At 36.6% G+C, this 23,039-nt stretch overlaps 1 protein-coding gene across 2 annotated transcripts in view; it reads right to left on the bottom strand.

The window, feature by feature from the left end:
* The window catches only part of LOC120533851 (A disintegrin and metalloproteinase with thrombospondin motifs 20-like), a 423,413-nt gene that overhangs the window by 285,002 nt on the left and 115,372 nt on the right, over nt 1–23,039 (bottom strand). For both annotated transcript variants that reach the window (XM_039760893.1, XM_039760894.1), the window contains exons 4-6: nt 17,377–17,636; nt 1,663–1,746; nt 1,433–1,557 (exon numbers count right to left, since the gene is read on the bottom strand). In XM_039760893.1, the coding sequence (XP_039616827.1) occupies nt 1,433–1,557; nt 1,663–1,746; nt 17,377–17,636 (469 nt within the window). The remainder of the gene's footprint in view (nt 1–1,432; nt 1,558–1,662; nt 1,747–17,376; nt 17,637–23,039) is intronic.

Genomic DNA, 23,039 nt, shown 5'->3' with positions numbered 1-23,039 from the left:
CCAAACCAACGCAATCTCACCTCTCTGGCTTTGTTTCCAAACCATCCAACTTTAGCTGACCCTCTAATGTACTCATTTCTAATCCTATCCATCCTTGTCACACTCAATGCAAATATAGCATCTTTAACTCTGCCACCTCTAGCTCTGTCTCCTGCTTTCTAGTCAGTGCCACCATCTCCAACACATACTGTATACCAAAGCTGGTCTCGCTACCTTCCTATAGATTTTCGATTTCACTCTTGCTGATAACTGTCTAAACAACTTCAGTGAGTAATAAAAACAGAAAGGGCACTTTTGGGTGGAGTATTGTTTTAAGGAAAATATACCGGTAACCAAATCCCACTACTGACACCAGTGTGACCATAAGCAAGTCACAATTGGAAAACTAAAAGAAATGTAAGCAATTTTGGTTAAAGGTGTCAGCCAAACATGCAAATGTAAATGTAAATGTAAATAACCTTCGTACCACTTCCGAATAGAAAGCACTGGGGCCCTGTTGGGTAAACATTATATTAAATCAAGTGTCAGAACTCTGTGACCTGTCAGGGAATGTATCTGTAAAAGACAAACAAATCAATCCAAGCTAGTAGGCTAGAAGGACAATGGCTCACTAGAAGGAAAATGAGGTGCTTTGATATATTCATATTCATATTTTAAAAGAATGGGGTGCACTACCAATTGCATTACAATGGTGTAACTCTCCCAAGGGGACAACACTGATGTCTCTGATTGTATTCTTGGAAACATTCTCTGTGTTTTTCCTTCATATACATGGACACATTAAACTATAAACTGATAAAAACTAACTCTAAATAACTCTCTATTTCTCAGTGTTTTTCATGATGCTGTTATGGTTCCATGTTATTACCAAATCACACAAAATACATCAAATAAAATATACATAAAATTGGCAAAAGTAAAGCAAGGTGAAAATAACATGGCATACATCAATGACAATTTTAAACAAAAGTTATTCTGACTTTGAAAAAAATAATCAATGACAAAAGTGACTATAGGATTTAATTCAGCTTTAATTAAAGATTTACAGAGAGTGGTACAAAAGTCAGGTGTGACATAGCTAAATATATATTTTAGAAATGTGAAGCAATTCTTTGGAACAACAAGAAGTACACAAATAATAACATATAATTCCCTTTTTGGGAAACACAGCATATTGTATTATTAATTGAGGGATCTAGTGTGTGTGTGTGTGCGTGTGTGTGTGTGTATACACAGTATACACACACACACGTATACATATACTTACTGTATATAAAAAATTCAGTTTTCATTATGCTATTCACACATGCATCACTAAATAATTTTGTGTAGGAATTTTATACCAGAGCAGAGATTAAAAGAAACAAAGTGAAAAACCTTGATTATTTTCTGACTCATTTTCTTGTACACTGCTGCTAACTAGCTCAAATACCTTGTAATAAGAACAGCCGTATCATGGTGTGATGGGTGAGTGTCGTCTAAAACATTCTGAGTTTGTTGCCACACACAGAAATTATGTAGAGTAGTAGCTGCATTAACACTGATTGACGGTCCGTCCTACTCAAAAAAAAAAAAATTAAATTAAAAAATAATTCAATTATAAGAAAAAACAAGAAGGTAAAAAACTGGTTCATCTTGTAAATTTTACTGGTTCTTTCTTACTTGCTCATGGTGAACCACAATCAGTTTCACAACCATAATATTTATGAGATTTCCAACACTTGGGTCTTTATATATGGCAGCCACCTGTAAAAATTAAGGACAATTTTACAGTAGTTATTTTCTCTACACTAATGACAGACATCAGGACCAGGATAACAGTAGAAGAGCTGCTGCAGGGCAACTAATCATTTTAGAACTGAAAAATGTTGATAACAAAGTCAAATATCAGTGTTTCTGCTTAACTAACAAATAAAAACAAGAGAATAAAATAGCATAAAACTTAACAGCAACGCTATTGTTTCTTTGGCTTCTAGAGCAACCAAAACAGGAAGTTAGCAATATTTTTGGTACACAGAAATACTTAAAGGAAAAATTAATGAAAAATATAAATAAAAAGCTGTACAAAGAGAGAAACTGACAATCAAAAAAATAACAGAACAAATTTTACAAAACACAAGAAAATGTTTCAGCTATCAAGTAGGTAATACCAAACGTTTTCTATTATGTCATCCATTCAACTCTTTTTAAATTCAGCAGGAAGTTCTTTTGAGCTGCATGATTTAGTTGCTTGCTCTAGAGTCTAGATTATTAAGTGCAAAAAGTGCTTCCTATTGTGCACCTTACTATAACTTCCACCAGGTTTTTAAAATATTTTACTAAAAGAATTCTCATGGATTAATTTTATATGTGCACTTGAAAACTTCTGTTCTCCATATTGGCTTTTCAGTTTAGGGCTCCAGCAGTTCAGTTCCCAAAGCCTGTCAGTCATCTTTCCACAACTACTGTACTGTATAACTACATTCAGTATTCCTAATGTTACCTCACTACCACATAATTGAATACAAGTATAACATCCCTTGATTTATATTCATAATGGACTTTGCATTTGGCCTACAACATACACATTTTTAATTTGTTTGGATAGTTTTAGAAATTGTACAGGTCTACTTGAATTGTTTTTATTGCCTTCTTTACAATTGTCATTCCTACAAATTTGGTGTTACCTCCAAATTGTATAGGTCTGCACATATTACAATCAGTGTCATTAAAAGTGCACAAAGTAATGGCCAAGCACAGATTCCTGCTGATCCTACTGAAGACTGAAGCTTTCGCCTCCTGACTTCTCTTTATTCTTTCGTTTTTTTCCTTTTTAAACCTTAAATGTGTAAAGCTTATTAAAACTCTTATCTTGAAACTCCCCGTTAGCAATAAACAGAAATTTGAATTTGAAGATGCATTGCAGTATCCCCGATTAGTGCAGTAAGAGATTTTTAACCCCAATAATAACCTTTCACATTTTCTCATTCATTCTCTCTCCCTCCTTTCCTTTCTGCATTTAATCAGAGAACTAGCATGGACTAAATTTTGCCCTCTGTTTTAGAGCACTGAATGCCACTGGAACTCTACTGGAATTGTAGATGCTGCCTTTTTTGGGTATATTTTAAATTAACAAAACTTGTCATTCCAGTCTTTCTGTCTTCTTTTAAAGCAATCTTCTTTAAATGAACACTCCATTGAAAATATTTATTATTTTGTGTTGCATAATCCACATGTCCGTTATCCAGCCAAATGTTCAAAACGTGCAAAAAAAACTATGCTCTACTGTATTATTATTAAAAGTTACTTAAGCTCAGAATACAACATAAACAAGAAAGGGAAGGGCCCTTACCTGGCTGGGACGCCTCAATAATGGAAGGACCGGGGATGAGATCTTATTCTGGACACTATCTCCCCTGGAACGCTAGAGTGGCGCCACTCTGGGCTGCAGTAGGGTCACAGGTTTGGAGCATAGAAGCTCAATCCTGCTGGGGCCAGTGGCCACCACTGGGGGAGAGTTGGTGTGGGGGGACCTAGACATTTGCCGAGTCCTGTTTGGCAGCACTTCCGACACACCCAGAGGTGCTGCCGGAAGAAGCTCATTAAACACCTAGAGTGCTTTCAGTTGTCCTATAAAAGGAGCCAGCCAACACTTCTTGAGGAGTGTGAGTTGGGAGGAGGTGGACAAAGCTTGTTGGCAGAGGAGTGGAGGCGGAGAAAAAGAAGAAGCAGGAAAGGTTTTTGGCTTGGACTGTGTTTTAGTGCTTGGTGTACGTTGCAGAGGGGAGCAAAGAAAAGTGCTTCCCCATGGGAATAAACGTGTGCTGTGTGACAAACTCGTGTCTCTGCCTGTCTGTGTTAGGGTGGTTGTACACGCCTCCCAGTAGTCCACATACTATATTTGTGAATTAAAGATCTGTCCCTCACCCTTATTCACTGGTCAGGAGTCCTGTTTTAATCTCATGTACACATAAGATTAAAAAGTTTTTCTCAGGTATCACTACAAACTACATTGGGTAATATAAAAAATAAAATCCTTTATACCCATTATAATATCTGACCGTTCTTCACAGTGATGCACTCTGTCTACTGTATTTAGTAGAGAAAGGTTATTTCAACCACTGAAAAATTAAACACTTTTTTCATGTTATGCCTTTACCCGCACAATGCAAGGCAATTTCTAGAAGAACCTGAGGAAAAAAAACAATGTTTGTGCCTTCAATTTATATAAATAAATGCTTCCAATATATTTTTCTTAACGTAACCTACAATCATGGGCCACATAAGAAAGCAGAATGGTTTACTCATATATTGAAATGGAAAACATTAACTACAAATGGGCAACACAATTTTAAAGTAGTTGCAAACAAAATGTAAATAAAAAACAGCCTATTCCTTTTACATCTACACTTCATATAATACAGGCCGTATAAAGCGGATGGAATATGCAACAGCAGAGACCTAATTGCACTCATTTTAAAGTCATTGCTCTTTCGATTTGTAAATATAAAGTATAAATTATATAAATATACTGCACTAAACCTTTTTTTTAATTTAGATACTTCGTATATGGGCTTATGTATTTAGGCCCTGTTATGTTTTGGCATTCTATCTAGGGCAACTTCCTGCCATCTGTTCAGTGCTGCCAGGATCGGATCCTACCTTCCATAATTCTAAATCAGGAGTAGGCGAGCTTGATAATGAGATGAGAGGTTTCCTAATTGCTCCTTAACTACTTGGTCCTAATTTTGACTAACTGTGAGCCTGATCTATAGTCATTTGAAAATATCTATATTTCTGAAGCTACTCAAATATTCAAGACTATGAGGTCATTTGTTCAACAGTATTTTATGACAGTTTTAGAGTAATCTGATTGCATTGCATCCTCAGTGATGTTTTTATATGTTACATACTTGTGCAGGTTTCAGGCTTGAAAATCATCCTCCAACTTTGGTTTAGGTTACCTTGTCATTCCTCTTAGTTTTCTGTTTTGATTGTTTTAGAAATATGTTCTATAAATGGTGCAATCGTTTATATATTTGGGTTGCTTTGGTTATTTAGATATTTTACTGGCTACCTAAAGCAAACTACCCCAAAGTTATATCCAATTTATTCCACCGGGGAGCAACAATCCAGACAAAGGTCTGTATTATACTCTCAATTAAATTTGACAGAGTTTAGAAGCAGCACTTCAAATTAATTACACATTAATTAGCCTTTCCCTACTTGGTGACTTGGGGTTCTGGTAATGTTACTTTTGGTCAATTACTCCAAGGCAAGGAGACAGGCAGAGAAAAATGCAAAAGAGAATAATATGAGTCCAAAGTCAAGAGAACTTAATCCAAAAAGAGAAACACCAGAAGAAACCTACCAGAAAAGAGTTTAAAAAGGTTTCTGCTGGTGAGCAGCTGCTGGACGAATGATATGTATAGCTCTGGAAGGCTTAGTCTGAAAAAGCTTGCATGAACCTTCTGTAGGAGTTTGATTTATGCAAGGAGAAAGGTGAATATCAGATAGAGTATGCTAGACAGAGCGTCAAGGACTACGTTTTGAAAATGAAAACTGACTTTTGAGACATGGAATATTAATTCAGTGTTGGGAAAGATGTTTAATCTTTTGTGAGAGACTGAAAAACACTAGTCAGACAGTGTTGAACTAAGCACACCATTTGCCATGGAGCTAAACATCTTAATTAGTAATCATCTCTTGATTTAAACTTGCTGTAAAATCACAAGAGAAGGTGAAGGTTAGTGTGGGGACACTCAAAAATCCCTGGATTTGTGCTATGCATTAGGAACTTGTACTGTTAAATTTAAAGATCATCTTCATGAAACTCTGCATGTTGATGTGTTGAAATTCAGTCAGACATGCAAGTAAAAATTTCACTGTATGTTGTACACACCTTTGGAGGCGACAATTCAACAACCAAATTAGTGGCTCAAGTCATAATAGAAGATATCAAATTCTTTATACATGGCCAAGAGGTGCCAAAAGACTAGAAGACAGACAGCAGCTTCAGCAGCGTCTAATGACCTGGATATATAGAAGTAGTCTGTTATCGGCAAGCCATTTTATTACTCAAGATAGGATAAACAAATGTCATTTAAGAGGTAGGAAACATTAACCTCAATGGGCAATAAAAGAAATGCTGCAAGGAACAAGTAAACTTGGCAGTAAAGGTGCCCTCATCATGGAAGGCAGAGCCACAAGTCTCAAGCAAAGCTGAGTCCATTTAGGTTGTGGATACGATTTCTCAATTTACAAAAAGAAAATCTATTTGCCCTGGCACTGAGATTTAAACAGTTAAGGGAGTTGTAATCAATAATATCTATGACTATCAGATCTTGGAGATGGCTTTAGATCAATCTGGAGAGCATTCTTCCAACTTGCCCATTAATTCTCTTTATACTCCACGGTTCTGTGGAAACCATATTCTCCTTTTTTTGTTTTATCCCAAGATATCTGCCCTACCATTTTACCAAGGGTCTGGTGGACTAGGAAAAACTGAAATAATTTAAAAAGTTACAACAAGCTTTTTCTACTAAAACAATCAAGCTGACGAAGAAGAAGTAAATAAAAAATTCCTTTCAATTTTTGTAAATTGCACTGACATTTCAAAAATTGCAAATGACACCATAATACTTAATTTGCTAGCATAACATGCTGTTTCAGTTGTATGCAGAGGATATTCTATAATGGATGTATAACAGCTTCAGAAAAGCTCACTGTCTGTCTTGATGACTTAATGATTGATCAGTGCATGGAAGTCAGCTAAGTTTCTACAGATAAAATTGCCTCTTCTTTCTCAGTCAACATTATTGATACTTGCCAGCTCTCTAAATTTTGAATGTCACATTTCAACTCTAGTCAAAGGATCTCTGTGTCATCAATGAAACATTTCCAGAATAACATCAGAATAAGAACTACATTTCCTCCTCACAATTCAAGGTGGGCTGGTTTCATTACTGCTGGTGGTTCACATACTTAGCATCCCGGGCTCAAATCCAGAGCTTGATTGCTATTTCTGTGAGTTTACATGTTTTCTTCCTCCCACATCACAAAAGACATGTATGTTAGATTACTTGGTCAAGTGTGGATGGGTGCATACTTTGTGCCCAAAACTGATAATATTGGCTATGATGACCTAGACACCTTGTCATTGACTAAGTGACGGAAGCTATGAATATGTTAATAATTTCAATATAAAATAACATTTAAAATGCTAAACAGCATTTCCTAGTCAATACTGTAAATCCCTGCAAACTCAAAGATCCACTGACATTTTCAGATATTGAGTTACACAGAAAGAATTATTATTAACTAACAACATATCAATGCATTATAAACACTTGACATTTATTTTATGATTTGCTCTCAGGTGTCACAAATATATTTAAGAATCTGAAATGGAAATATTCCCATAAATCTATAAAGTCAAACCAGGTAATGATGAGTTTATGACATGAAAAAAGCAATGCTCCTACAATTTTGGATCCCCTTAAGAAATAGACAAGACAAAGTGCCAGCTTGCTACAATTAAACACTTTTCATCTTCTAGACCATTGTTTCTAAAGCAAACCTGATGATTTGTGTGAATTACAAGAAGGCAAAAAGTTTGGCTTCTACATCTTAAGTAACTGAAGATATATGAATACATTTTGGCAATGTGCCTCACACACACAGATTCATGAATAAGCATGCCTTGAAAACATTAGAAAATTCTTAAGGTACTTGATGAAATGTTAAATAAGATTATAAAAAGTACAATTTGGATTATAAATATAATTTGGAAGATAGCCAAAGGACTGCATTGGTTTTCTTTTAAAAGGTAAGCTCAGTATTTCTCAAGTCACATGGAAGTAACAAAGGTGGCAGTTTAAAGAAATATGCCATTTGAAGCATTCTTGTGACAACAAACTAAACAAGTAAACTTGAAAAAATTCATCTCACTACAGATTCCTGATACTGTTTACTCAAAGTAAAGACATGCTTCTTGTGCGCCTCTCTGCTTACAGTAGGCACTGTGCATGAAGTTATGACAATTCCCACCACCCTCCCAAAATGCCAAGCTATATTCTGCTTATTAACCTACCTATTAACCGCACCTAGATTGGGTTTCTTCAGTGGTCATGTTCTGCTATGGCTTATAACAAGAAGTGTGCTCAAATCATGTGATTACATTTTCCTAAATGTGTCTACTTTTTGCCAATTACATTCTGTTTTGTTATTTTATACAGTCCACACAGCGAGATTCATGCAGTAGTGAAAATCACCCATACATGTTGTATTGAACTTTGGACAAAAAACAGTAAATCGGTACAGAACTGATTACACTACATTGTATTTTTGATAAAAGTCTTGCATTAAAAGATCCAAACCACCTGAAAGTTGCAACTTCTGTGGAGTATAAAAATATTTTTGAATGTATGTTGAGTCATTCTTGCGGAGGATATGTTAATAAAATAACAGGACAATATTTTAAGTGGGTAAACTCACCAACACTCACTGATACCTGTCAATTAGTAAGTACTACAGTTGTCAAATTAGCCAAAACATAAGGTTCAAATATTCCAATTAAAATAGGTACATATTCAAATCTATTCTAACTTAGGTTAAAGATTCTGGGTATTATACTGTACATGTACATTTGTACATACTTTATTAATATAGTAACAAACACTTTACAATAAGTTTGCAGCGCAGGGACACCAGCTGAGTGCTACACAATCTACACAACATTGTCATAAGCACTTTGTGATTTGCACAGTCACCATGTGTGGAAAAAAGTAAAAAATAATAATGTAGTTGAGTACAGTGTCAGTATGTGTGGCTCATATGAGTTTAAACTCCATTTCATGACTGCTTGCTGTCCTTATAAGAATCACAGGGAAATATGGATAAGTTTGTAAGATCAAAACAGAGTGAGAATAGAGAACAAAGTGAAAGAGAACACATGTCAAAGGCAGGCTTGTTTTGTACCCTTAATATCACGGCATTCAGAATAAAAAGTCTGTCACCGTCTTTGGCTCTCCCAGGAAAGCGGCTCTTGTGTGGCTTACAGGATTTGATATTAAGTCAGACCCACACAATTTGTCTACTTTTCCTCTCTGTTACAGATTCAGCAATAATTCAATACAGGTGGCCTCAATATTTTTAATCACACTTCATTTTTTATGCATTATGTGTCAAACTGTAAACCACGTAAGATGGTGGCTATTTGTAGGACACAGCAGTTTTTTTCTTTAAAGGGGAGATTGAGGGGATTTAAGGCATTGTAATAAAAAGAAAATCAGAATTATTAGCAATTTTCCATTCGCTTTAAGGAGAAGGTCTTAGCATTAAACAACAGTCAGGGATCTCGGGTTTAAGAATGAATGAGACTGAATCAGAAGCAAAATAATGCTTTCCAGTCACCGGAATAGTGTTTAGAAAAACTTCTCCAAGTACTCTGTGACATGGAACAACCAAAAACTACATTGCAAAGGGATCTCATTGTTTGTTTTAGCAATAAGGATAACAAGTTAATCATTCAAAATTATGAAAGGGCTGATCATGGAAGTGAAGTGCAAAATCAGACCTTGAAATAATGCAGCTTTCACCAAATTAACTGAGTACCAAATTAGTGCATGTAAAACAAATAACCAAACTTTTAAATCAAATATTAGCTTTTGCCTTCAAAAAAAAAAAAACTTTTTAAAATAATTTCGAATTATATTTGAATAGTTACATTCCATCTGGCAGCCCTTGTAAAAACACAGGGAGAATATACAATCTCCAAGTAGAAGTTGGCACTGTGAAGCAGGAATGACAGCTCTGCATTACTACTCTGCCAATGCTAAACATCTCCACTAAACTTACTAAACTTCAACTTGATGAAACTTAGATTAATTGGCATTAATTGGCAAACTGGCCCTAGTGCGTGTGCGGATGATGAAACAAATATGCAACTTATTGCAATGTGCTTGAAAGGTGAGTTGGAGTTGGATGAAATAAGGACAAAGCTAGCCTGGAGGAGTGGAAGGATAGAGGCAAAGAGAAGAAAAAGAACTGAATTGGAATTTTGACTGTGTTAATTTTTTAAGATATTTTTAAAAATAAACCATTTATTAAATAAGGACTTGTGTCATGGTGGTTGTATCTTAAGTTTGGGGTGCTGCAAGTCCCCTTTCTGGTCACAGTGTGTAATCTCAAGATACGGATCAATAATCTATAGTATTTTTGCCTTGAAAAATAGACACATTCAGTGAGTTTTAAGTTGTTTTTTTTTCCTACACTTTGATACAGGCACCCATAACTTCCACTATGAAATGCAAGAGCAGGATAGCTACATTTTAAAATTTATAAAATATTCTTCACTTTAAAACCCAATTTCATTTGGCACATTAATACAGTGGACCCTTGACTTACGAACTGAATTCGTTCGCGAGGGCTGCTTGTAACTCAAGTTGGTTGAAAGTCAAGACTATTTTTCCCATAAGAAATAATGGAAATACCCATAATTCGCTCCGAACCTCCCACAACAACACTTACTTAACCTTTTCATAATAAAAAAGGGTTGTATAATGCGCATAATTTACCAAAACTCCAATAATTTTTCTAATGTACTAACCAAAAAGTTATAAAAAGTGCCAAGTCTACCAGAAACAACAATTTCATACTGTACTCACCATTTAATTTGACATCTTTGGGCTGCAGGAAGGAAGGAGGAGGAGAATGAAACAGAAGGAGCCTCCTTATGCAAATCTTTTCTTTGTAAAATTGTCGAGATGGTGGATTTCGACATGCTGTACATATTAGCAAGATCGGTAACGAACGCCACTCTCATATTTCCGCACAATATCCTTCTTCGTTTCGATTGTGATCGCTGTTTCTCAAGTTAATAATGACAGTAGTCAAGCACTCAGTTCAAAGCTAGCCGTGTTGTGAACTGCTGTAATAATACACTCCAAAGCAAGCCGGTGCTGACTCAGCCTGATGACATCAACATGTGCCGTGCCAGCCCGCTAGCTAACATCCCTTAACAATCGCTTTCTTTACCTTCGTTACCTTCTCTTCCTTCCTTTGCAATTATGCGTCTTGCTTGCCATGGTCTTAGTGAATTATATATATAGGTAAATCACTGCACTGACCGAAATTACTTCCACAAACACATGTATCTGGGCACCGACTGACGCTTACGAACGCTCTCGGCTGTTTGTTTACAATCGCACAAGCGGATACACGTGACCGCATTCGGGTCGTAACGCAAGATGTTGGTCGTAAATCAAAACAAAAATTTTGGTCCTAAATCAAGTTGTTCGCATGTCAGGAGGGTCGTATGTCAAGGGTCGACTGTATACTGTACACCAAGATGGAGAAGAAAGTCATTTTGACTTGGAAAATACCACTTTTTTTTTTTGGCCACGCATTTCTGCCTTGAAATAGCACGTGCAAGAATATTAACAAACACTTTTATATTTAACACAGTATTGCTTAACATAGTTTATGTGATTACAAAGTCCTACCCTAGACCAATGCTGTGGACAAAGTTAATGCTTACCAGTTTAAAAGAAACATTTCTAAATGGAAATTTGGCTGACTTGAAAAAATTACACTATATAATGTGTTATTTATAAAAACACCAAGCTAAATATTCTGGAGGTTTTTAAAAAAGGAATGGACATTATGAAAAATTTTTGATTAGATTTCCTAGCATGATAGGACAGTTGAAACAGTGAAGCAGTGTTGCTTATTTCTCAAAGGAAAAAACTTAAGTTTGCTGCCATTAATTCAAAACTATCCAACTGTTTTTTTTTATATTGCTGAGTTTTTTTTGCACCACAAATGAGTAAGGCTGTGATGTTTGCAGGCCAAGTTTGTTTAAATTTCAGCCAGAAGTTTGCCAGTAGGACATTTATCTTGTTCAAATAACAAACAAAAAATACCAATTATAAGTAGTAATACTTTTTTCATTTAAACAAATCTTTACTTGCACAAACTATGAGTTTTTACTTCATTAAAGTACACATTTTTACTTATAATGTATCACTTAATTACCAACAACAGTCTATAGTCTTTTTTTTTTTGCCGAATGCGCCCAGCTGGGTTTCTGGTGGCATACCTGCAGGTTTTTTCTTGTCCTATTAGCAGATTAGCATTTTTTCACACAATTTGGAGTAATTCATACACAGCTTCAGTTTCCCAATGTAGAAAGTGAAAGATGGCACACAGTGAATTGAAGAAGTCATGGGTAAATAGCACAGCGTTGGAATGCACACACTGTTTTATTACAGACACGGCAACCTGACAATGTATGAAAAGAGACAATATATAGCTATTTAACTTTGCTTGAAACTGACACACCTCCATGATTGTACTGTGGCAGAATCAGGAATGATTAATGCAACACAAAACTTGAATATATAATTCATATATGTTTAATTTAAGTAGACATCTGCTGTCAACCCACTGTGTTTGTGGATGTGTATGTTGATTCTGTATCTGCAAAAGTGCTATTGCACATTTTGAATCACATACAGTCACAATGGCTTGACAGCAGGTACATATTCAAATCATGTTTTTTATTCCTATTTTGACAGTCAAGGATCCAAGAGATGATGGGATTACAGGGTACAATTAGAAACAAAATCCAATAATTGGCAAGAATATTCTGTAAGTTCAGTTTTGCAAACTGGCGGCACCCAGCGTCAAAGCAGTGCTACTGTTTCTGTGTAATTTACCTTTCTTTTTCATATTTGCATCAATGATGGGGGATGTATCAAATACAGCGAAATTAATTGCCTCCATCCATCCATTATCCAACCCGCTATATCCTAACACAGGGTATTGTTCACAAATTTAATTAACTTGATTGCAATCTTTCTGTAACAATATAATGGTGCATGGAATGGCTAAACTATTCCAGCTACCATAGCTACTTTAGTGTTGCTAGAAGACATCGCAAATGAGAGAATTAGAAGAGAGAATGTATTTAGAGATGATGACGACTGGCAAACAGTTCTTTTAAATATAGGAAGTCACCTCAAATAGCCATGTAAATAAAGAGAAGGGAATTGACCCATTGTGTCGCTCTGCGACAGTGCTACACTATAGAGTATAAATTTGCGTATGTAATTAGAAGGCATTTCCACTCTATTAATGTGCTGCTCTATAGTCCACAGAAAGTGTTAAGCGGCTTGCCTGCACGTGAAGAGATGTGGTATGATGAACCTGACCCTAACCCACCAAATGATCAGCCAAATTGGGCAGCATTACAGCTTCATTTGAATAAAATTAGCAGAATGCAAAAACAGGTAATCAGATGCAGCATTTATTTTTTTAACCAATTAATTTAAATTGTGGTTAATATCACATTTCGTAGCCCTTATATTCCTTCATTGGCCACATCTCTTATAGCATCCACTATTGAATTTTGCGACTCCAGAACAGTGTCTGACAGCACACAGCCAGATTTCCAAGGCAGAAGTGTGTGTGTGTAGCTAGCATCTGAAGAAAGACAGTCACAAAATGGTAGTAGCTATAGAAAAAATAACAGAAAATAGCATCACCAGAACAATGACAAAATTAATAAACCTGTTGAAATAACAACGGTTCCAAAACTGAAACAAATTGAACTAGAATGGTTAAAAACTGACAAAAACAGACCTACTTAATAACCCAAATAAGATTTTAGTTATATGTGTAAAAATTTGTTTTCACAATAAGTGAAAGTATTTCACAGAGGTTGGTGAATAACAACAATGTTTTGTGCATTATCATGAGCACACATAACCACTTTGTCTTCATGTGTGAACAGTGGCAATTTGATTCTAGGCAAGACTGTCAGCTGTATGTTAGGTTGTTAAATTCTAAGTCTGTAAGACATCAAACTTCACCTTTTAGTCTTCATCTAAGTAGTTACACATTAATGTAATAAGATTCTTGATTGTCAGCGCAATCCAAAGAGAGTTATGAGTAATATTCCCTATAAGCTGAGTGTGTGAGCGGTCATTTGTATGTTTTAGAAGCGCTGACGACAGATGTTAAATTGTGAGTGTCGCTCACAAAAAGACCTGACTTTCAAACTAAATTAAATTAGCCAAAAAGAAATAAAAATTAATTAAGTGAAATCAATTACTGACCCAGTCTGAACATGTTTCAATGAAATTATGCTAAATAGAACGGTCTATGCTGTTGTTTCTTTGTCATTTTAACCATGTCTAAGTAAAAAGATGAAGAGTGATCAAGTTGTGCATTGAATGTGTTTGGGGTTTTATTGAAACAAGCTTACCACATAGTGCCAGAAAGCACGTACTTCTAGGACAAATTTTTAACTACTTAAAGACGGATGATGTAATTTGCACAATATGTTTGAAAGCAGGATCTTTAAACAAAGGGACCTCGGGGAAAACATGGAGCAAATGGAAAGTGGAACATCTCAGTTTGAACCAGAAATTTCACATCAGTTCAGTCACGAAACTTGAAAATCAATCAAAAGGTTTGTTGAAAAAAAAAAAACACCTGACAAGGTAAAAGTTTTTATAAATAACGTTTTGCTAGCTGTGAAAATAAATTATTTTATATCGGCAGTTCAGAATATTCATGATCATGCTGCCAAATATGTGAAAACACCACATAGATGGCAAAGTAAGAATTACACCATTGAGTTCATCAAGAGCCTAAATTCAACAATCAAAAAATGACATGTTAAATGAAAATTAGAAAATCAGTCTACCCGTCCTTGACTGTCCATAAATTAACTGACCTAATGGTTTCAAAAATCATAACTTTATTTATTAACTTTACGAATGAAAGCAAATCCATTTATAAATCTGTGTTCACTGGCATGATAACATTAATAGCATGTCCCAGTTTATCTAGTCTCAGTTTTATATGGACAAGAAGTTAAATTTAAACCAGATGATAATGTTTACCTCGGACAAGGCATCATGGAGGGCAAACAAAAAGCTTTAGCAGCAAACCATTCCACACTTATCAGAAAAACACTGTGTGACAGTTTGTGAGGAACTGTGTAGAGATGATGCTTGGAAGAACATTCCCTTGATGAGTGACATTAAGACTTTGCTAAGGACTATTTACACAATTTTTTGCAAGTCATCTGTTAAAAAGGAAAAATTTGTAGAAGCTGCAGAGGCAGAAGTGATTGTGTTAAACCACTAAATGAGGTTCAAGATACTTGTTAAGGAAAAATTAGAAACTGGAAGTGTAAAAACATGTTCAGATAAGGTTATATTTACTAAACAACAAAATCCCTTTAAAGGACTTATTTTCACTTCTGGGTACAATTGGCACATACCATGCACTTGGAAAACCTGATGAGAATTAAACTCTACTTAAATTCTGGACAGACTGTTAACGCTCGTAGAGTTTACAAGTTATGGAAGACGGAAAAGTTCAGAAAAGAAACTTTTTGAATATTCAGTGAAATTCTAAGTAGAAATAAACTTTTTACAAAATCTTTGTTTTATAGGTTTAATTCATTTTTTAATATTTAACATTAAATATGCAATACACTACGTACGTGAGATTTTCTGTTCTATGTACAGAAATATGTTGCTAACTAGCCAACCTGCGGCATACCATACACCGCATAATCAGGCCGGTTTTTTAATGATTTTTAAGCACAGGGACAAAATTAACATTTGAAAAATCGGTACTGTAATAAATCAGCAAGAAAAGCAACATAGTAAAAATGCACAGAATGAACCAACACACAATCGTCCGTGACTGAAAACTGGTGGACAGCCATCGCTCATGTGCCCACCTCCAACTCGTTATTTGAGTCGTTGTCGTCTTTGCACAGTCCAGATGCACCTGTGACTCACGTAGACTTTCCGTGTTCCTGCAGGAGCATCTAAGAAGACGCATGTTTGTCGCGGATGCGAATTGCTGTATGCAGCGTGTAAAACAGTTTGCTATGGTGCACGCGGTCGTGCGTCGTAACCGAAAACTCGGTTTTTAAAGACTGCTTACTTCATTGTGTTTTAACCTCAGTTGTAAAGGAATGTTTTAAGGATCCCATGGGATACCCCTCGCAAACCGTTGTACATGCTGCATATGGTGATTCACCTGCGGCGTGGCTCCTTCCTGCATGCGCCATAGGTGTCTTACTTGTTAGCGGCTTAATGAATCCACACCCCTTCTGCCGTGCTTTCCATGGTTGTCTTGCCTTAGTGAATTATATATATGGATACTGACACTCAAAAAATGTTGGTTTATCAGAAAAAAGAAATCTGCATGCACTTCATACAGGGAAAATTGAATGTGAGAGTTCAAGCTTATCAGCTATTCCTAGCTGGGTTTTCTGGCCTTCTGTCTTTGCAGTACTTTTTCTAATAGCAGGTGACATTGCCTCAGATGGAGTGTGGTATCTTGATTCAAGATAACTGATTACTTGGTCTATGAACCATTTGTGCGATTTACTTTCACAGCTTTCAAACAGCAGCAAATTATATAGCCTTTTCATTCGAAATGCTCCCAAAGCTACATTTACGTGCATGTCTCCCATTTTCAGATTTTAAAAAATATGACATGTAGATAATTGCTGCCCTCCTGCCATTTTAAATGAAACCCAACTCTCAAAATTAAATCTACATTATGTGTTACAATGCAGCAAAGCAGTTATCCAATGCAAACAGTAATTAATTTATAACTGAAAAGGCTATTCAGCCTTAGCCGATAATGTAATTAATCAAACAACACTTAATTACTAACAACCCTACATAGTATATCAAGACTTAGAACATATTTTAAAAGTTATTTAGAAAGTTCACCAGTGCTTTATAAACTGCCCCTTCAGTTTAGAACAGAAACCAAAGTAGTAATCTAAAGTATGTCAGAGGCATGACCAGGGAAACTTCTGAATATAAATTCTTTTTGGGAAGGCTAACAAATAGTTATTGCTGAGTATTGTCTGTTTCCCATTTATAGGTAAATCCTCCTTTATCTGGCTTGAAGCAAGGATTTTCTACATGATGGAGCCAGATAATAAACCTTCATCTCATAAGGTATTTATCATCATTCAGCAACAAACATATTTTCTAATGCGGGAAAACAACTTTCCTTGTGTTATCCAAGTTTTATGCAATACAATACCCTTTGACAATTAGCAGAAAATTTGAATAGTCATCTTTGTAAAATTATCTTATCTTTTGAAGTAAAAGCAAGAAATCCATTTTTTAATAAACAATTAACTGAAGATGCAAATACATTATGGTTTTGGGTGTTTTTAACTGTACAAATACAAGCAAGCTCAAAATAACCCAACATATTAAAATGTAATTCAACATTGTTTTGAAATATGCATAAAATACAAAAAATTAAAATATAAAGCAATTTTGAATAAAAATACCCAGAAACATTAGAGAAAGGCAAAGTATAGAAAATGAAATGACTTACTACCGACATCAAAGTAAGGATGTAGTGTTCTAAGTTGTGCCCATGATGACGGACCATTTTGGTGTCCGCAGTTACCATCACTTCCACAAACCTTGGGTATGACAAAAATCTCTTCTGCCGTGTGCGTGAATAGGATTTATTATTTGTATTATTAACAAAGCTTGAAGAATCCTCTGAACTGAATGACTTTTCAAAAGAATGAATACCTTCTCTAATGATGCTGTCATTCTGTAGATTGACTTGTTTTTTTATAGGTTCATCTGTGAAAATAACAAAAAAATGAATTAGAATTAAAGGGAAATTAAGCCATATATTTGAAAATTAAGAAACTTTCACCTAAACCAACAAAGACAATGTTTTGCTACAATGATACATATATACATATACACAAAAATATATTTTACATATATATATACATACACACAAATATATTATATTATAGCAATATATTACTGTATATGCTCCTCTGTCTGGAGATGATATTGTTCAGTGGATTCTCCATGATTGACAGGAGCCTGCTCAGCGTCCGTCGCTCCGCCACAGATGTCAGACAGTCACACTTCCCTTGTACACATCCTGTACCACTCTTACACTGAAAAGATGGTGCCGACTGGTGTGGCTGGCCGTCTGGTCGTTTCTCTAGTCTATGTTTTAACTTTGTTTTTATGTTTTAGTTTATCCCAATAGTCACTGTCCTATATTCATGAGTCTTTACTAAACATATTTTCTGGCTTGCTTTACTCTCAATTTTCATCTCCTGACTTCTTCACCTGGACGCCGGTGTTCACCAGTATCAGTGAGTTGAATGCCCCTCGGAGACGCAAACGCACCCGCCGCTGTCGTGGGAAAAGAGCTGGAATTGCTGTTAAACAATGCCGACTCAAGTCCCAGAGCTTTGTTTCCCAATGCCTGCGAGTCGTCTATGACCCATCTTCTCCTGCTCAGGACTCCATCACTGGTTCATGGGTGCTGCACACCGGATTTAATTTCTCCATTTCAAGACAGCATCACTTTTCCTCGGTCTGCAATCGAGTAGTAAACACTGCTAATCTCTGCACACTCACCTGTGCTCATCCTGCAATGAGCTCTTCTACTTCTATCAAGGCTGCTCTCTTGAACATGAGATCAGTGTCTAATAAAACTTTTATTCTGCAAGACTTTACTACCTCAAATAATCTGGATTTCTTCTTCATCACTGAGAATTGGATTTTAAATGGTGACTGCTCATGTTTTACTGACTTGGTTCCATCGGGTTATTCATTTTTAAACTCTCCTCGTCTGACTCGTCATGGTGGGGGCATTGCCACTGTTTTTAAAAGTATGTTATTGTGTCGGAGCCTTACAAGCAGCTTTGAACTTCAACTTTTCGAAGTGTGCAGCTCCCCTTCTCTTCTGTTTGCCGTGGTTTATAGACCTCCTGTAATTAATGATACTTTCATTTCTGAATTCTTTGATCTCCTGGCTGATATCACCCTCTCCCATGACAAAGAATTTATTGTTAGTGATTTCAACATTCACGTTTGTTGTCAATCGAAACCTTTGGTCAATAATTTTTTATCACTATTGGACTCATTTGATTTTATACAGCACATTAATACGCCAACTCACTCTCTCGGTCACACCTTTGATCTCGTTCTTACTCGTGATATTTCAGTGAATAATATTGGTTTATTTCACTGATCACTTTTCTATAATGATGGATCTGAATATTACTGTTGATGGCCCAACTAATAGCTGTCCCCCACGATGCTCGCGCTTTTTAAATTCTTCTATTATATCTGATTTTAAAACCATTTTCTCTAGTCTTTATGTGCATGTCCAAAATAATTGTATCGATGATTCTGTCGTAAAATGTAATTCTTCCTGTAAAATGGTTTTAGAAGCAATTGCTCCGCCCAAGATACGCAGTAATAAGGGAAGACCAGCTCCCTGGCTAAATGAAAATACACGATCACTGTGCCACTCCTGTCAAATTGCATAACGGCGTTGGAAAAAAGATGGACGGATTGTCTCTAAACAGATTTTCAGGACTTCTCTTTTCAATTTCGTGGCTGAAGTTAAGAAAACGAAACAAGACTTTTTTGCCGATTTAGTATCCCGTCATTCAAAGATTCCTAGGGTCTTATTTAATTCAATTAATGCGCCCATTCACCCTCATTCTGTAATGGGATTAAATAACACTGCTCATTCATGTGAGCAGTTTCTATAATTCTATGTCAGCAAAATTGATACTATCCACCGTGGTATTGTTCAAACTCAATGTAAACGTTCTACTGTTAATCGTGGCATTGTCCTAGAATCCTTTGATCTAGTCTCACTTTCACAGCTAAAAACACCTATTGAACGATTAAACCAGCTTCTAGCCCCCTGGATATTGTTCCACCACGTTTTTTACTGGAAGCCTTTGATGTGTTGGGGGCCCATCCTTACTAGCGATTATAAATGATTCTATTAGTTCGGGGATTGTGCCCTCATTTTTAAACATGCTGCAGTCCATCCCCGTCTAAAAAAGGCAGAATTAGATCCTGGAGTTTTAGCCAATTTTCGTCCAATTTCCCAACTGCCATTTCTGGCTAAAATTCTAAAAAGAATTATTTATAATCAATTGGTCGATCACCTTAACTCCAATAATTTATTTGAGATCTACCAATCTGGCTTTAGGCGTTATCAGGGTGTTGAAACGGCACTCCTGAAAGTGTTCAACATCTCTCTTATTACTGACTCAGGTGATGCGGCAGTCCTTCTCCTCCTTGACCTGTCCGCTGCCTTTGGGACATGACCATGAAATATTGCTGATGTGGCTTGAACATCTTGTTGGGCTTAAAGGGGCTGCTCTTAATGGATTCAGGTCATATTTAACTGGTAAACACTTTTCAGTGACTTTTAATTCCTCTTTTTCATCTACTGCTCCTCTTACATATGGTGTTCCTCAGGGATCCATTTTGGATCCTGTTTTATTCTCTATATACCTTTAACCTATTGGAGCGATTTTTAGGAAATTTAACATTTCTTTTCACTGCTATGCTGATGATACTCAGGTTTATATTCCTGTCTGCAACTCTGCAACAAATCAACTCCACAACTGTCTGTCTGAACTAAGATCCTGGATGGCTAATAATTTTCTTGATCTAAATCAAAATAAAACGGAGGTGCTTATAGTGGGTCCATCAGCTAAAGCCCAAATTGGTCTTGGACTTCTCGGCTCTTTCTCTGTCTTTTCCAAACCTCAACTCCGCAATCTTGGTGTTACATTTGATAGTAACCTCTCTTTTGAGAAAGAAGTAAATTCTGTAGTCAAGAGTTTCTTTTTCCAACTTTGTCTATCAGGTAAGATTTTTATCTTCTAGGGATCTTGAGAAAGCTACTCATGCTTTTATTTTTTCTCACCTCGATTACTGCAACTCGCTGTATTCTGGGATTAGCAAATCTCTGATACACAGGTTACAGCTGGTCCAAAATGCTGCCGCTCGCTTTCTGGTTGGGGCAAGAAAGTATGACTCTGTTTCACCTATTTTAGCTTCTTTACACTGGCTGCCTGTCAGTTTAATTTTAAAATCTTGCTGCTAGTTTTTAAATCTTTACATGGGCTTGCTCCTGCCTATTTATCTGAATTTTTTGTGTTTTACACCAGCCAGCTAGAGTGCTTAGATCTTCTGGTCAGTTGTCTCTGGTTGTCCCTTGTACCAAGTGTAAAACCAAGGGGGACAGGGCCTTTGCAGCTGCTGCACCTCGCCTGTGGAACTCTTTATCTCATCATATAAAGGAGTTGTCTACAATTGAACTGTTTAAAACAAGATTAATGACTCATTTCTATTCATTTGCATTCCGTGACTCTCATTAATACTGATGGTTTCCTCTTTGTGATTATATAACATTATTTTTATTTATTATGTATCTTATTTTATGTTCAAATATTATTTTCTATTTATGTTTTTATGTTAATTGTTTAGCTTTTTTTTTATTCTATTATTGCAAAGCACTTTGGCCACAGCATTACTATGTTGTTTTAAATGTGCTATATAAATAAATTGACATTGACATTGTATAGTCGGCTCTGTCCTCTCTTGCACAGAGCATCAGTATTGGCAGTCCAGTCCAGTTATTCATCCAGCTGTACTCACAGGTATTTATAGGTCTTCACTGTCTGCACACAGGCACCTCTAATGATCACAGGGTCCATGAGGGGCCTAGGCATCCTAAAATCCACCACCAGCTCCATGATTTTGCTGGTGTTCAGTTGTAGGTGGTTTGAATTCATCCTCCACTCCCACCTTCTCCTGGTATGCAAACTGCAGCGGGTCAAGAGCGTGGCGGACCTGTGGCCTCAGGTGGTAGAGCAGCAACCGCCCCATGGTCTCCATCACATGTGACATTAGGGCAACAGGTCTGAAGTCATTCAGCTCACCAGGACGTGATACTTTTGGGACTGGGGTGATGCAAGATATTTTCCAAAGCCTTGGGACTCTCCCCTATTCCAAGCTCAGGTTGAAAATGCGCTGTAGAGGACTCCCCAGCTCCAACGCACAAGCCTTCAACAGTCATGGCGATACTCCATCTAGACCTACTGCTTTGCTGGCATGAAGTCTCCTCAGCTCTCTGCTGACTTAGGCTGCTGGTGGACCTGCCAATTCTGTTATTGTATGGTAAATGCCAATCAGGCTCTACGGTGCCGGGCAGTGAGCACAGGGCCCACAAAAGGACATTAGGCCATCAGGCCACCCTCATGAAGTCTGTTTCTGATTGTTTGGTCAGAGACATTCACACCAGTGGCTTGCTGGAAGCCATTTTGTAGGGCTCTAGCAGTGCTCATCCTGTTCCTCCTTGCCCAAAGGAGCAGATACAGGTCCTGCTGATGGGTTAAGGACCTTCTACGACCCTGTCCAGTTTTCTTAGCGTTTACTGCCTGTCTTCTCGAATCTCCTCCATGCCATTGAGACTGTGCTGGGAAACACAGCAAACCTTCTGGGAATGGCATATATTGGTGTGCCATCCTGGAGAAGTTGGAATACCTATGCAACCTCTGTTGGGTCCAGGCATCGCTTCATAATACCAGTAGTGACACTGACCATAGCCAAATGCAAAACTAGTGAAAAAACAGTCAGAAAAGATGAGTAGGGGAAAAATGTCTATGGCCTCCACCTGTTAAACCATTCCTGTTTTGGGGGTTGTCTCATTGTTACCCCACTAGTGCACCTGCTGTTAATTTCATTAACACCAAAGCAGCTGAAACTAATGAACATCCCCCTCTCCTACTTAACTGACCAGAACAATATCCCAGAAGTTTCATTGACTTGATGCTATACTCTGATTAAAATGTGTAAAAAGTGTTCCTTTAATTTTCTGGAGCAGTAGTATATATATTTATAAGTATATATATATATATACTTGAGGCCAAAATTATTAGCCCCCCTGGAATCATGGAACATTTTCCTAAACTTCTTCCCAAAGTTTGCAACATTGATGAAACTTGATATAATCAAACATCCACCAGTGCTATTTACTAGCTTTTGATACATTTTGTAATATAAAATATATTTTTAGTCTTGCTGTATATCAAATGTAGCAAAAAATGGGGTGGTCAAAAATATTAGCCCCATGTTAATGTTTGCTTTCAAAACACACCTACACTAATTAACCAATCAGCTTTGAAACCACACCTGTGC

The sequence above is a fragment of the Polypterus senegalus genome, chromosome 8, assembly GCF_016835505.1.
Source record: "Polypterus senegalus isolate Bchr_013 chromosome 8, ASM1683550v1, whole genome shotgun sequence".
NCBI classification, from domain to species: Eukaryota; Metazoa; Chordata; class Cladistia; order Polypteriformes; family Polypteridae; genus Polypterus; species Polypterus senegalus.
This window is presented reverse-complemented; position numbering and strand designations above follow the sequence as displayed.